Here is a 16375-nt window from a genome sequence, read left to right as displayed (position 1 = left end):
ATTTAAATGAAATCTTTGACTTCTGAATCTTCAGCACCACAAGAGGTAAAGAACAAAAACTTCCAGATAGAGTAAGTGTAAGATATTTATACCATCCTGGTGAACTCGAGAGAGGTCAATGCCATGCATCTGATCCAGTTTATAACATTAGTCGATTGGTTATCTTAACGATGGGTCAGGCAGAGGATTTGTATGAGAAGAGTTGCTTGTAGTTCCCAGTGATTACAGTAGACCCAAGGATGCATATAGAATACTCAATCATTTGCATAAATCCAATATAACCACCAAATATCAATATGTATCTCTTAAATGACATGTTTTGGCAAGTTTAGATATCAATGTTGCTTGTTATTGTCTGAATCTACTTATCAACATGACAATAAACGCTATAACAAGTTTCGTTTTCATTCATGTGAATACTTGTTGGAAACAAGTATGACCTATATGAGGTCCTCTCAGAATCAACTCAAACCAGTTGTTTCACAAGAGGTCGATGAGTTATCTCCCTTGTAGTTCATTTGCGGAAATTCAACATAACCACCAAATACCAATATTTGGATATAAATCTGAAACTTTTTATCCTCTGCTCATTTAGTTACATGATTGTGTGATTCATGAACATTATTACGTGATGAACAGTGGAGAAAATGTCCCGGTGAATGCTGTAGCTTGACCTTGCAGGGTCATTATGTACATGTACCTCAAAAGTCTCAACAGGTTTGTCATCCCCTGAGAAGTCTGGTAACTGTTTATTGGTACAGCTTGTACAATGCTATACCATTACCAATATATTAACTGCATTGGGATTTATTATATCATCTTTGGTTCTCACTTTAACTGGTGGTGGTAGTGGATACACAACTAAACCTACATCTAAGGATAAAGATGGCATAAAAAAAAGTGGATATAAAGCATTTCAAGTCATTAGGAGGAGCTCCAGGAAAGTTTGTGGGAAAGCTGCATCTGCACTTCCTGGTATGTGAGGAAGTATTGAATCCTGGCTCCTGAATTTATTCGCCAAGACCAATACTGTTGTATGTAGCTGCTAAAGATTGCTGCTGATTTTGGGTTACAATATGTGGTGGTGGTGGTTGTTCCGATGTTACTGCTGCGTTTGGTTGAATTACTGAACACGGTTTAATTACAGTTGGTGACTGTGGTCTAAGTATTCCTGTTTCCCCTGCGCTTGGTTGAGTTATTAAGGTGATGTTAAGATCTGCATTGATACCTAGTATTTGTTTATAAGTAGCAATTACAATTTTATTATTATAACCTGCCACTTGTCCAATCTTAAGTCCAATGTTACTTGGTGACGATACAGACATATTCCAAAAACATAGTCTACTTTAGGACCAGCATGCAGTAGTACATCATGATATCACTTAAGGGCAGATCAACAGGTCATGAAATATCCTATGATTTTTTCCCAAGCATTTTCAGCTTCTTGTGGTTGCTCAACCTTTTTGACAGTGAAAGCGACACCACACTTAAACTTCATATGATCATCACTCCTCTCATTACTTGAGAAAGAAAAGTCCTGTCCCTTTTCAGTAAAACATTGTTGACTTCTTTAACAGAGCATGTACCACTGTATGGAATACCTATAGGCCATGGTTATCCCCCTGCTTGCACCAATCTGAATTTGTAGAAATAGCAACTTCACCATGAATACATTCATTTGCCCAACAATTGTATGGATTATTGGATGCATTCCATGCTTGATCCTGTGGTAATGGTGCACTTTTGTCTGTGTAGCCGGGTGGTGGTACTAACTCTGAATGAGTTATAGCCACATAAGTACCACCCACTTATAACCCCCTATAGCTAGTATTCATTATATACATATATACATTTTCATCTATTATCACCATCACTTCATTCTGTGTTCATTATATGTTGTCCTTGTCTGCAGTTGAATGTCAGCCATCTAACATCAACCTTGATACCCTTTTGCAGCCTCTGTAATTTCTCCAGCTGGACTTCCCCCTATCTATGTCCACCACTTCATGTGACTGTGATGCATCTTGACTTCCTTTAATACCTGTCTGATGCTACCTTTGTTCTGATTGGCCCTTTGGTCCACTTCTTTAAACTTCCTTTCTCACCTGCCCTCCTCATGCATTCTGCATGAACTCTTTATGGAGGGAGGACTCTTCTTTACAGGTGAGAAACATTTCAATATTCTTATCTCTTTCCATCCTGCTTTGGAAACAAATATATCCACCGAAAGGGTATCACAGCTTTCCATTAAAGTAAAACATATTTAATTGCATTATTATTAGGGCTCCAAGCCGAAAGGCTGGAAGCCCTATTGTAATCGTTCGATTTATTATTTATTATTATTATTATTATTTATTATTCCGCCGATTTTTGTACCAGCGCTAGCAAAATAACCACTGGCCCGATTTTGTTCAAATTTTGTGTGTGTGTGGAAACCGTTGAGTACTAGATTCCGCCAAAAACCCAAGGCCGTAGGCCCAAAGGCCAAGGGTAGATAACTGAAAAACAAGTAATTTTTGACAATATATATTGCCCTGCTGCTCCACAACCGTTTGTCCGTTTACTTTCAAACCTTGCATGTATCTGCTGCTTCTGTTCCTTGACATTTTTTGTTCTTTGACTTTGGTCATTGATCACGTGGTTTGGCAGCCATATTGGATTCAAAGTTTTTACAGGGTTTTGGGGGTACCTGTCTTCAAATACTATCTCCTCTCAATCCACTGCATGAAATGCTTTCAAACTTTCTGAGAATTGTCTCCATACAGAACACAACAAATAGGCATAGCCGTTTTTGGATATCTTTTTTAGTTGCAGCCATATTGGATTTAAGGTTTTCACAGGGTTTTTTGGGTACCTGTCTTCAAATACTATCTCCTCTGAATCCACTGCATGAAATGCTTTCAATCTTTCTGAGAATTGTCTCCATACAAAACACAACAAATTGGCATAGCCGTTTTTGGATATCTTTCTTGTTGACGGCGCTACTGGATTTTGATTTTGATGATTTCTTTCACCAAATATTTACTTTATACAAAGATCATATCTTGTAAGGTTCTCCAAAGAAACCATTGAAAGTTCACATGAAGTTAGTCGGACATATGTACATCATATTTTGTTCTTGGTTGCATGCTAAAAGTAACACCACCTGGTGGTAATATTGACAAAATACCGAATACATCGCTCAGAAAACCTAGGGTTATTTCCCTTTGACCGTCAAGTGTCTTTTGCAGTATGTATACTACCCTTGAAGATGAGGGTTAGAATTGGTCTTCAGCAACCCATGCTTGTCTTAAGAGGCGATTATCGTGATTCGAACATTGTCTTGGTGGTAAATGGGTTTAGAACACACTGCTTAACTCTGGCACATACCAATTTCGTAGCGGTGATGTCCTGCAAACGGTGACTATCATTTGCATGAGTTGGTACAAGCAAACCATATGTGGATTCGAACATGGTCGATGTCAAACATGGGTTAAGAACACACTGGGACATATGTGGGGATGTCTCACAAGCAGTTCATTACATTTGACGGCGTTGGTACAGGCAAACCATTTGAGGATTCGAACATGGTCGAAGTCAAACATGGGTTAAGAACACACTGGGACACGTGTGGTGATGTCTCACAAGCGGTTCATTACATTTGACGGTGTTGGTACAGGCAAACCATTTGAGGATTCGAACATGGTCGAAGTCAAACATGGGTTAAGAACACACTGGGACACATGTGGGGATGTCTGACAAGCGGTTCAATACATTTGACGGCGATGGTACAGGCAAACCATTTGAGGATTCGAACATGGTCGAAGTCAAACATGGGTTAAGAACACACTGGGACACATGTGGGGATGTCTGACAGGCGGTTCATTACATTTGGCGGCATTGGTACAGGCAAACCATATCAGGATTCGAACATGGACGAGGTCGGAAACAGGTTTAGCACTTTATCTCAGCAATACGACATAAACCCGGGCCTCGACGAACTCAGAACGCTCATCCATTTGACTGGAGCTCAACTGACAAAGACGTTACAGCCTGTTAAAGAGTCACCAAGCCGAAAAGCTGAAGAGTCCCAGTGCTATCGTTCGATTTAATATTATTATTATTCCGCCGATTTTTGTACCAGAGCTAGCATAATAACCACTGTCTCGATTCCGTTCAAATTTTGTATGTGTATCCAGATACTTATGTACCAGATACCACACAAATTCCAAGGCCGTAGGCCCAAAGACCAAGGGCAGATAACTGAAAAATAAACAATTTTTAAAGCTATATTTAGCCCTATTGCTTCGCAACCGCTTGTCCAATTACTTTCAAACTTTAGATGTGTCTGCTGCTTTGGATGCTTGACATTTTATGTTCTTTGACTTTGGTCATTGGTCACGTGGTTTGGCAGCCACATTGGATTCAAGGTTTTCACAGTGTCTTTTGGGTACCTGTTTTTAAATGCATACTCTTCTGAATCCATTGCATGAAATGTTTTCAAACTTTCTGAGAATGGTCAGAATATGGTCATACATAGCACATCAAACTCTGTTAGCCGATTTTGGATATCTTTTATATCGACGGACCTATTGGATTTTGATTTTGATCATTTTTTTCACCGAAACTTTACTTTGAAGATCATATCTTTTAAGGTTCTCCACAGAAACTATTGAAAGTTTTCATGAAGTTAGTGTGCCATATGCATCTTATTGTTTGTTCTTGGTTGCATGCTAAAAGTAACACCTTTGGTGGTTATATTTGATTAATATTTGGGACACCCCTGGAACACGCCAATTTCGTTTTGGCGATTTCCGGTAACTATTTTGTTACGGAATTGGTTCAAGCAAACCCTTAATGGATTCGAACATGTCCGAGGTCAAAAATGGGGTAAGAACAGACTTGGACACCCCGGCACACGACAATTTTGTAGCGGTGATACCCTACAAGTGGTGCCTACATTTGAGGGATTTCGTACAAGGAAACCCTTTGAGGATTCGAACATGGACGTTTGTGCACAGTATAGCTTGGAGCCCGCCATTGCTGCTTTGCAGCTATATTTTAATTTGTTATATCTAAATATTTGTCAGTTCACACATTTTGTATTACATTAATTGAGCACAGCGTCTTCAACCATGTGCTTCAACCATGTGCTACCCCACTTATCCATATAAATTAATCTTTTTCCTTTTTGGCTTAAATTAAATCATAACAATTCTGCATGAACTCTTTATGGAGGGAGGACTCTTCTTTATAGCTTCCCTCCCACCATCCGCTACAAAGAAATAAATATCATCATCCAAGAACTGCCTCATGTTTTGACTAGCAGCCCAGTGGCTGGACATATCACACCACACCCGGCTACATCTGCAAGAATACGTCTGTGATAGTATACATGAAAAAAGAAAACAGACTTATGAAGTTTGTCAGTTGTGAGATGATCACTAACAGATACAACACACCCTGATGTAGCACACCATAGAGCACACCAAGTTGAGCTGGTTTTGCTAGAACTGAATTGGATTGGAAAACCAAGCATATACTGTTGTGCGGTTTGTTGCTGTGAACCTGTATTCTTTAAAGATAATAGGCAATTAAAACTGAGCACCAGAGACGTCAACTAAAATCACTGGGTATGTGAGGTCAGTTGCGTCTATACTATTTCCAGGATAAAATATTCCAGTCTTGTACATGGCATTTCTATTAAGGGTGAAACGATACAGCGATATTCCGATGCATCGCGATACTTGACCAAGGATTCAACGTGGGCCTATTTATCGATATGCCACGATACGGAATGCCCATCCCAGAACAATGTTCCCTGGCTATTGCACGCTTCAATATAGCGCTAACTCTGCGCAGTCAAAATACATGTAGTGCTGGAATTCTCTATAGTGACTGGTCAAATTGTACCATACATAAAAATAGTCTGCAATAGCAATCACCTGTACCAAACTGCTATGCTTATACTTCTTATAATTTTAAATATATATAAAGTTGCACATAAAGTAACACGATATTAAAATATGTTATTCCTGATAAAACAAACAAAAATTTCAGATACAATTTCTTCCGACTATTGCAACCAAATTCTTTGAAGTTATATTACTGGGTACTTTTTAACTGAATCACCGGTAGTTTGGGAGAAAACTTGTGTACAGCTGGTTGCTATTTCCGGCTTAGTTTATGAGACAATACACACGATAATCTTAATCTCTGCTTATAAAACAATGCCTTGGACAGCAGGAAGTAGAATGTTAATGATAAATCATCGTGTCTGTTGATGTTTTATATCAAATTTCATATTTTTATTGACCAGGTTTGTAATACCCATATATTCACCTGACTTCGCTGAAGAGATACGATGTGTTTTTTTAAAAGCTCATAAAACTCGATAAATATGTTTTTTTAAACTATGAATCATAAACAACTATCATTCTAATCCTTTTTCATACTCTGAAGCATACATCGTAGATCGTGTTAGGTAGGCAGAGCATGTACTGTTGTGTTGGTCATCTACGCCCTATGACTCCACCTCCGTTAAGAGAGGGTATCACTGTCCCCTGACATTGTTGACATTATAATTTTTCTGAAAAAGAACCTGAAGTTGAACTATTCACACTGTGATGTGCATTGATTATTTTCTGGTGTTTGAACTTGAAGTTTCCTGTTGTTTTGAAATTTGACATGTTTTGACGGAGGGTAAGAGAAAGTTCCACTTTGAAGCTTAACAAGTAGTCTTAATATTATTATAAAATAATTTTGACTGTTCCAAAATCATGAAAGGTCCAATCCTGACATGCTAGAAGCCTTGAAATTTAATATATGCTGGAATACTGTAGTACTCTTTTTTTATCGTTGCGTATCGAGATACGTATCGTACCATGACCAGAATATCGAGATTCGCATCGTATCATGACCTTCCTGTATCGTTGCAGCCCTAATTTCTATAATAAGTGCTTGTCATATTGAAGTTAAAAGTTAGTGTATTTATGTATTTAATATGTGTGTTACATTCCCAGGAATAACAAAAGGACAGCCTATTCAACTGCTTCGTGCTATGGATAAAACAATTGGACTACTCAAAGTTGCTCTCTGTGATAAAACATTACCCAAGGTGGATTGATAAGTTCTATGCGAGGTAATAATAAGTTATCAATAGGTAAATAAAGCGACAAAGCCCTTTCTATATCCAATCGAATCTCTGCATAAAGCAGAGTTGATAGCATAATTTTGTCTATATCATGAGCATGTGTTTATGAATCACTATGAAATAGTGATTATACCAGGTGTTCACAAAAAGGTGAGTGTATACTGCCCCAGCAGTAGCACCATCACAAACACATGCAAAGGCAAGTCAAATGTTCACCTGTAAAACAGGAACATATGGTACAAGTTAAAATAGGGAATTGCATCAGACATCATTTTTGTAACTGATGTGTCAAAATTTGAAATGTCCTCCACATATCTATCATAAGACTTTTTGTAAGCTTTAATGTTGTCTTCAACATTAAAACCTTCATCAAGCAACTTCTGAGCAAGAGTCATATGACGCCCTTTAAAAACTTCTTGGTACAACTCAAAATAAGGAATTGCATCAGACATAATTTTTGTCACTGGTGTGTCAAATTTGGAAATGTCCTCCACATGTCTATCATTAGTCTTTTTGAAAGCTTCACTGAGGCCTTGAACGTTAAAACCTTGATCAAACAACTTCTAAGCAAGAGTCGTAGGACGTTATTTGAAAGTTCATGCTCGACTGAATCTCAGAAGTTGTGAAATGTAAACACCAAAGACAGGAGCTGCTGGAATATTGCTCGACATGAAGGGAAAGTTTACTATTGGAAAGTTGAAGTCATCCCTCTTGTCACACAGTCTTGTGGAGAGTGTTTTGCCACTCAGATCTAAATATGAAACAGATGAGGCGGTCTCACTGGTCTTTCTAGTTCAGATGGGTGATTTAATTGAAGGGAATTGGCTATTTGATTGTTATTGAATGATATCAGATCATCTATATACCTGAGGCTTAAGTTAAACTTCTTGGCAAAATTACCTTGTTTTGACTTAGCCAATCCGAGCAGAAATTCTGATTCATAAGCATGAAGAAACAGATCCAAAATTGGTGACCATGTGGGTGCCTACTTCTTGCCTGAATGTCTTACCCACAAATTTGATGTAGATGTTATCAATGAGGAAGTCCAGCATTTCACATATTGTTTTCTCAGTAAACTTCAGATGGCATTTGCTTCATTTTTTACAAATTGTCCTGAACCTCTGAAGATAGATATGTAACTGTATCTGTGGTCACCACGTTTTGTAACAAAAGCCCCATGGATCTAGGAATGAAGTGTTTCCGTAATGGAATAAGGGTGTACAAAGTTTAAAAATCAGCATGAATTGTGCTCCCCTCCATGGTGATCTGTTTCTTTATATTCATATGAATCGGAATTTCTTCTTGATTAGGAAAGTCAAAACAAGGGAATTGGGCCAAATGATTAACTTGAGATTCAGGTATTTCAATCAGCTGATATTTTTAAATAACCATCAAATATCCAATGTAAATAGCCAGTTAAAACTGATTTACCCTCCTGAACTAGAAATAAATGAGACCAGTGAGACTTCCTTGTCTGTTTTATATTTAGATCTATGCATAAAGATTCAGCATGACAACTTCAACTCTCAAATAGTCAACTTCTCCTTTATGTTGAGCAATATTTCAGCAGCTCCAGCCTTTGGTTTTGACATTTTACAACTTTTGAGGTACAATCAAGCGTGCTCCTTCTTCGAAGATTTCAAAGTGTGTCATACGACATTTGCTCAAATGTTGTTTGATCAAAGTTACAACACTCAGTAAAGCTTTCCAAAAGTGTTATGGTAGACATGTGAAGGACATTTCTAATTTGACGCATTAGTGTTAAAAATGATGTCTGAAACAAATGCCAGTTTTGACTTGTACCACATGGTCCTGTGTTTTTTCAGGTGAACAAATGACTTGCTTCTGCATGTGTGTGTCTGTGATGGGTGGCACTATTGTGGCAGGATACTCTCACCTGTTAGCGAACACCTGGTGTCAGCACTATTTGATAGTGATTCATAAACACATGCTCATGATAAAGTCTGAATTGTACAATTGACTCTTCTTTTAGCAGACATTTCTTGTGAATATTTTTTTTCACTTTTATTAACTGACAAAATATTAAACCATATTAATGATAACATAAGTGATAATAACTATAGGCCATATATATTGTACGATATTTCAACAACACGCAGGGGCAGGCTCAAAACGCTACACTGTTATTATCAAGAAGCTGCCTATGAGGTGCTACAAGGTTAACAGTCATATTTCTGAATGGGCTTGTCATGGACCTCATATGGAAAAAGCAGATTTGCAGTGTTTGGATTTACCAAAATTCTAGACATCATCCATGCTTAAAGAGAAAGGCTAATAAAGCTCTCTTTGCATTGAAGCAAATAAGAATTTGTTTTAAGAATATTCCTATCTCAGCCTTATTTTAAGATTTTTGATATGCAAATAAAGCCCATATTGCTGTACTCATCAGAAGTGTGGGGTTTTAACAAAATGCCAGCAGTTGAAAAATTTCATGTGAAATTTTGTAAGTTTGTTTTGGGTGTTGGAAATCATGTAACAATTGCAGCATCCGTAGGAGATTGTGGTAGATATGGATTGTATGTTGATTACCATAAAAGGTGTATCAAACATTGGTTACATTTATTATATCTACCTAATACTAGATACCCAAATCAATGTTATATACTATTGAAGTCTCTAGATGATGCTGTCGCATTACATGGGTCACATATGTTAAAAAAATGTTATTTGATTATGAATTGGGATTTGTTTGGATTTTGCAAGAAGTTGGTGATTGTAAAATATTTATTGATACCTTTGTATAAATACTGAAAGATTGTTGTCAACAAGAATGGTATAGTAAAGTTTGCGAATCTCGTAAATCAATATTCTATAAAGAATTTAGGTTACTTTTGAACGATACGATCGTTTCTGTTATGATCTGGTGAGCTACCCTTGATGAAAAATGTTGGTAGACGCTGTGGTGTGGAATATTCTCAAAGATGAGTTCCATTTCATGTTAGTATGTCCATATCATAAGCATTTAAGAAACACATTATTCCCAAAATACTAACCCATAACCCATGTTTAAGAAAATTGTACTCTATAGTGTCATGCAATAAGCAATTGATGTTGATAAATTGTGCAAAGTTTATTTACAACTCTCTATTTGTTAGACAAAACGCACATCTGTCTCAAAATTGATTTTTGTAATTAATTGTATGTGGGCCAATGGCCTTTCTTCTGAAATAAACTTTGAATTGAATTAAATTGAACAATTTAATTGAATGAGAATGAGTAAATATGTTTATTTTCCTTTGTAAGAAATATTCCAGCAATATCACAGCAAGAATTCAACCCGGGTATGAGCGAAAGTTTTAACCACTAGACTACCACACTGTCTCTCATATGCTTAAAAGCCATAATTCATTTGTTTTCTATTGCTGAGTATCTTCCTTATTGTAGATGAAAATATTTTTATCTACTTGGAGAAAAAAGAAAGAGGAGTAGAAACTTCAACTGAATGCAATATGTTATATTAGAAAGGCAGTTTTGCACTCTTTACTTATGGAACTAACGGGCTGTATCCTACTCACCTCTGTAGTACCAACCCTCATCCGTCCATCTTGCTAGGACTTCTTCTCTGTCTTTGACAGGAGGTAAGGACTTCCTCATCTCCAGAAGAGCGAGAGATTTGTGTTTGGTGTCTGTGAAATATTGACAAATTCATCATTATCTTCTTCCAAAGACAAAAAGAGCAATTTATCAAACAGTATTACACAACCAATAAACAAAAATAGGCAGTTTTCCTTTATCTATCACCTGATGAAATATGTTGAAGTAAACTGAAAATAATGATCACGATTTTGTTGTGAATATGAATTTTTCTAGATATATTAAGTCAATTTCCAAGAGAGACAAATTCATAATCTTTGTAGAAAGTATTTAAATGTCCAAGTGAAAGTGATGAAGTCAGACGCTCTGTGGTTGTCTTCCGAAACAAACTTATTTGGGGTGTGGCCTACAGGTACCGGTGTAGAGGTGCAGCGATGTGTGACAAACGTTTTCATTGACTGATATGTGATTTTGAGCCGCTCTACACATACAGTCAAATCAAACACTATAGGGGACTACTACCTCTATCAAATCATTTCCATATTCTTGTATTTTGACTGCAATGACACTATAACTAATTTTCAGATTTTCAACAGAAGTCCTTACTGTCAACTATACATAACTATAGTTGTCAACACAGAAGTATGAAACAGCTTGTAGCCCTTCTGTGTGCTGGAAAACCTCACTTTTCTCAAAACATCTGCCAACTAGAGGCAGATAAAAGGGGATGTGGGAGGGAGTACTTCTCATGTGAAAGAGGTAGTTTTCTTAGAATTATTAACAATGATTACTATTGTTCATTTAATTCTTAAGATCCTCTACCTTTTTTTACATCATTGCCAGAATGATAGGCGGGCTCTGCCTCTAGAAGACTCCCAGTACAGTTGACAGTAGACCTACATAGCTTGTGATAACATCCATAAGTAGTCCTTTCCAAGTCCTAAGAGGAAAAACTAACTATTGAATCATCTCAAGAGGACTTAAAAGCTCAGTGGATATCATGTGGTACCTTCACTGGAATTACTGTTGTATTTGCTGTTAATGATGTCATTATATGTTCAAAACCCATCTCTCAGACCATCATTTGAAGTTTCTGGCATAACTTTCAGTCTTATTGTACTTATATCATTATATAACATCATTCTATGATATCACTTGTGGTATTGACGTCATTTCTGGTCTCATCATCACTTGTGACTTTAGGCTTGATTCAGCTATTTCCCTTTATGTAGCATACACTCAGAAGCTAAGATGTGCAAAAGGTCAAAGGAAGCGATCTGGGTTGGAACCACTGCAGGAATCGTGTATCTGTGTCTCATTGATCTGAGAGTAGTTGACTGATTTTTGGCAACAAACTCTGGGAGATATCTTTAGGTGATTGTTCTCCAGTCTGTTAGAAGGTAAACTTGAGTCGGTTTCATTTATCAAAATTGTCCCAGAGAGGAGACCCGTGAAGATCCGGGGTACAATACCCATGCTTGCCATAAAGGCGACTTTGCTTGTGGTAAGAGGCGACTAACAGGATTGGGTGGTCAGACTCGCTGACTTGGTTGATACATGTCATCGATCCCATATTGCATGGATCGATGCTCATGATATTAAACACTGGATTGTCTGTTCCAGACTGGATTATTTACATATAGCTGAAATATTGCTGAGTGCAGCGTTAAACAACAAACCAAACAACAAACCAACCAACCAAGAGAGGAAGTATTTTACATACACTTTAGTTGAATCATCTTACTTTGTTACATAAAGCCGAGCATGCACTGTTACTCCTCCCCTTAAACCATGCTTTCCGGTAAGACAGGTTTCTGTTACCGATGTTGTACCAGAAGAAATGCAGCCATGTTTTATTTCTGGAATAATATTCTACCATGAATTTGGAAATTACTCGATTCTGATTGGTCAATCAGAGGCTACATCTACAATTACAGGTTACAAAATGCACAGATGCAGTTTCTACAATATTCAAAGGATGTGTGGCAATACATTTCGTGCAGAAAACAATATAAATGTACAGAGAGAATGTATTTATGTTTTGGAGACAAGAGAGCTTGGAATTTGGTGCTTTTCTATATACGACTGTGACGTCTTATATTTTGCATCACAATGAGCAATATGATGTCATAATGGTGACTTGCGGTGTAGAACGAAGTCTTTGCAAAGCTTGCTTAGGTTTTCTTTAGGGATGACTTCTTTATGTAAGCTTAACAAGTTGCCGTGCTTATATGCTTTGAGTCATGAGTTTGAGTGAAGTATTACGGAGTAAACAAACTGCTTGAGTAAATACAGTGCCCTATTTTCTTTACAGGCTGTTGTCGGTGATTCTGTAATTCAGATTGATAACCTACTCAAAACACTGGACTCAACACACCGCTTCATACAATACATTTGCTGACACCAAAGAGTTCGTGTTTTATTTATTCATGGAAGAATGAAGATAAACATATTGTGTTTTCAATGTAGAGCTAGGTTACCTGTAGATTTATCCATGCTAAATTTAACATCTACAGGTAACCTAGCTCTACATTGAAAACACAGTATGTCTATCTCCTAATTCTAACAAATTTTAAGAATATTACCTCTATTATATCATTGCCATAAATTCTGTATTTAGGTTGCAATCACACTAAAAGTAAACTTTCAGATTTTCAACAGAAATCCTCTTCACTCTCAACTACCAGTATACAAAACTAGTTGTACCTGCAATAGCATTATCATACTACAGCAAACTAGTTGTACCTGCAGTAGCAATATCATACAACAGCACTTCCATGCACCAAAGTGGGAAAATCCTCACTTCTTTCCAAACATCACACAACTAGATATATATATGATTGAGGAGTTGGGAGAGAACATCTTACGTGATAGAGGTGGTATTCTTAGAATGATTAACAATGAGAACTATTGTTTTGATAATTCTTACGAATCCTCTACCTCTATTACATCATTGCCAGACTATATACCAGAGACTAGGGTAGGCAGGTTTTGCCTCTTGTACACTCCCTATATAGTTGACAGTACATCAAGTAGACTCACATTACATTATCTTTGAGACTGGTTCAGATCCTAAGGAGATGACTTCCAACTCTTCACCTCAAAAATGCCAGTTTAATGCCAGATCTGTGTACAATATGTTTTTTCACAACCGGAACAAAAGGCAGAATGGTTTCGATCACATTCAGCCGGATACAATGAACGTAATTGTTTTACAAATACACACACGTGTACATCGACTTGGAATTAAATTTCATCAGTTTATTTGTAACTTTATTTGCTTTAACGCGCTTTTAGGGGAAAATTCTTCATGCATTTTTGGGAGCCATGGTTTACCCCGCGGTGCATCTGGAGTAGTGGTACATCGAGGAGCGTTAAGTCGAGGGACCACTGTACTTGAAAACTGTGCAGTAGAATTGTTTTGACTTACTGTTATATTGCTGATATTCTTATTAATTGTCTTTTAATCCTTCAAAGACATCATTACTTAGTAAATATTGGTTCTGATGTCTCTTCTGGTAGTATTCCTTCCGGTTTTGACATCTTTTCTGGTTTAACACATTCTGGTTGACGTCACTTCCAGTTCTAACTTTATCACTTCCAGTTATTATATCACTTCTGTCCTGATTCTCTTCCGACTGTGACTTCGCTTCCGGTCAATCCATGATACATGCAATACCATACAATATATAGCACTCAAGAGCTAATGAGGAAAAAGGTGTTTTCACTGCTTGTAGTTTCTGGAAAAACTATGGCCTGACAACAGCTTTAGTAGTGACAATGGGCCGAATGAGTAGACACCCTGAACATACACCCTGGCCGTACGTTGTTCATTAAAGTGAGTAAAGGTGGTTTGAGAACTCCTCCGACAACCTGGAAAAGCCTGTTCTATGGAAACCGAAGTCTTTGATTGATGCTAGACTGGTACCCAGAGTTTGGATCTGTGCTTGCTGTTAGCTAGAGACAATAGAGGAATTAAGCTAGCCTGCAACAGTGGATTTAATGATATCTCGGTCGGACAGGGTCTTGCATGAAATAAATAATATTTTTCAGCCAGCAGCCAGATAGAATTTCAGATCAAGGATTAGAGAGCGGTCTGGATGATCTACCATAGGTCCAAGTGCAGGTATAGTGTAGTGCTGGTGGCTTGAAGGCAGACTGATTCTTGGCCACAAAGTCACAGAAAACATAAAGTGATAGATAGACTAAGTCTTGAGAAGTCCAAGACGTGCAGTTCAGAAACTCTAGCCGCTGTCACCATGGCTAATAGGAAAGCAGTCTTCTTTGATATTTGGAGCAATGTGTCATTTGCAAGGGGCTCTGATGGTGCAGCAAGTTGAGCAGAAAGGACCACCGATAACATACTGTTTCAGGGATATCCTAGGAATGCAAATGCGTTCCAAGAAGAGTTTGTTAAATACTGGGTGGTTGCCAATGGCTGATCCATCATGTTGAAGAACAGAATGATGAGCAGATCTATATCTTGCAATCATACCATGGCAGAATTAATTATCTCGTCTGAGATGTAGCTAAAAATCGGCAACCACATGATGATGACTTGGGCATCCCCTAATCAGATACATCTTCTCCACTGGGCAAATTAATCAAACAAACCAAATATCATCGCAAGTGTGTGAGGATAATGATCTCTTGTTGATCCAGCAACAGTCGATTCAGAAAATCCAGGGGCTTGTGTCTTCATCGAGATGATGTTAGGTGGTTAGATGAAGGCTGTGAAAATTGTCAAACAGTATGTCCGACCTGTATTGGTGCAGGAGATCCCAACAAAGTGGCCATTGTAGCAAATCATCCTTCAGTTGAGACAAGAGTTTTGAAAACCATGTTTGGCTGGCCAAGATTGGAGAGATCAGTCTGTTGGCACTATCTTCTGGATCACCTTGTCGAGGAGGGCCCAGAGAGGAGACGCGTAGGCAAAAAGGCCAGTCCAGTCTATCAACAGGGTGTTGATCCAGAATGCCATCAGATCTGGTACTGTGCTGACATAAGTGGGAAACTGATGGTTCAGGTCAATTTCAAACAAGTCCATATCCGGCGTGTCCCACATTGACGTGATCCAGGCAAAGATGTCCATTCTGTGGATACCATCCTGCCTTTAACTTCCCTGGAATATCACGTCCATCTTGGTAGTTGCAGGAATATTTGCCAGGCAAGTAGCCATTGGTTTAGCACCCTTGACTTAGCTAGCGGATATTGGCAAGTCAAAATGGATCCGAAGGATATGCATAAAACCGCTTTCGCTACTCATGTAGGACTCCATCAGTTCAATGTCATGCTGTTTGGGGTCACTGACGCTCCAGCTACTTTTCGAAAGATTAATGGACAGGGTACTGGGAAAATTAAAGTGCAAAAAGTGTCTGTTAGCTGGACGATTTCATCGTTTTTGGGTCAAATTTTCAGTCTGCTTTAAACAATATTAGGTTGGTTTTCATTCAGTTTCAACAGGCTAATTTGAAACTAGAACCAAAAAAGTGTACGCTCTTCGATATGAAGTTGCTTTTCTAGGACACATAGTCTCAGCAAATGGTCTTAGATGTAGTCCAGAAAAGGTAGAAGCTGTCAAAAGCTGGCCTTGACCGGAAACCTGGTCAGATATTCACAGTTTTTTAGGTCTTGTAGGTTATTATAGGCAGTTTGTACCAAACTTATCGGATATCGGTTCTCCTATGG

The 16375-nt window shown here is 37.9% G+C and overlaps 1 protein-coding gene across 1 annotated transcript in view; it reads right to left on the bottom strand.

The window, feature by feature from the left end:
- Positions 1-16375, bottom strand: part of LOC139449468 (von Willebrand factor A domain-containing protein 3B-like) — a 521695-nt gene that overhangs the window by 30754 nt on the left and 474566 nt on the right. Inside the window, exon 30 of the mRNA XM_071230886.1 lies at positions 10669-10779. Within this exon, the coding sequence (XP_071086987.1) occupies positions 10669-10779 (111 nt within the window). The remainder of the gene's footprint in view (positions 1-10668; positions 10780-16375) is intronic.

This window comes from Haliotis cracherodii, unplaced genomic scaffold, assembly GCF_022045235.1.
Source record: "Haliotis cracherodii isolate W230 unplaced genomic scaffold, xgHalCrac1.p SCAF_8, whole genome shotgun sequence".
Classification (NCBI taxonomy): Eukaryota; Metazoa; Mollusca; class Gastropoda; order Lepetellida; family Haliotidae; genus Haliotis; species Haliotis cracherodii.
This window is presented reverse-complemented; position numbering and strand designations above follow the sequence as displayed.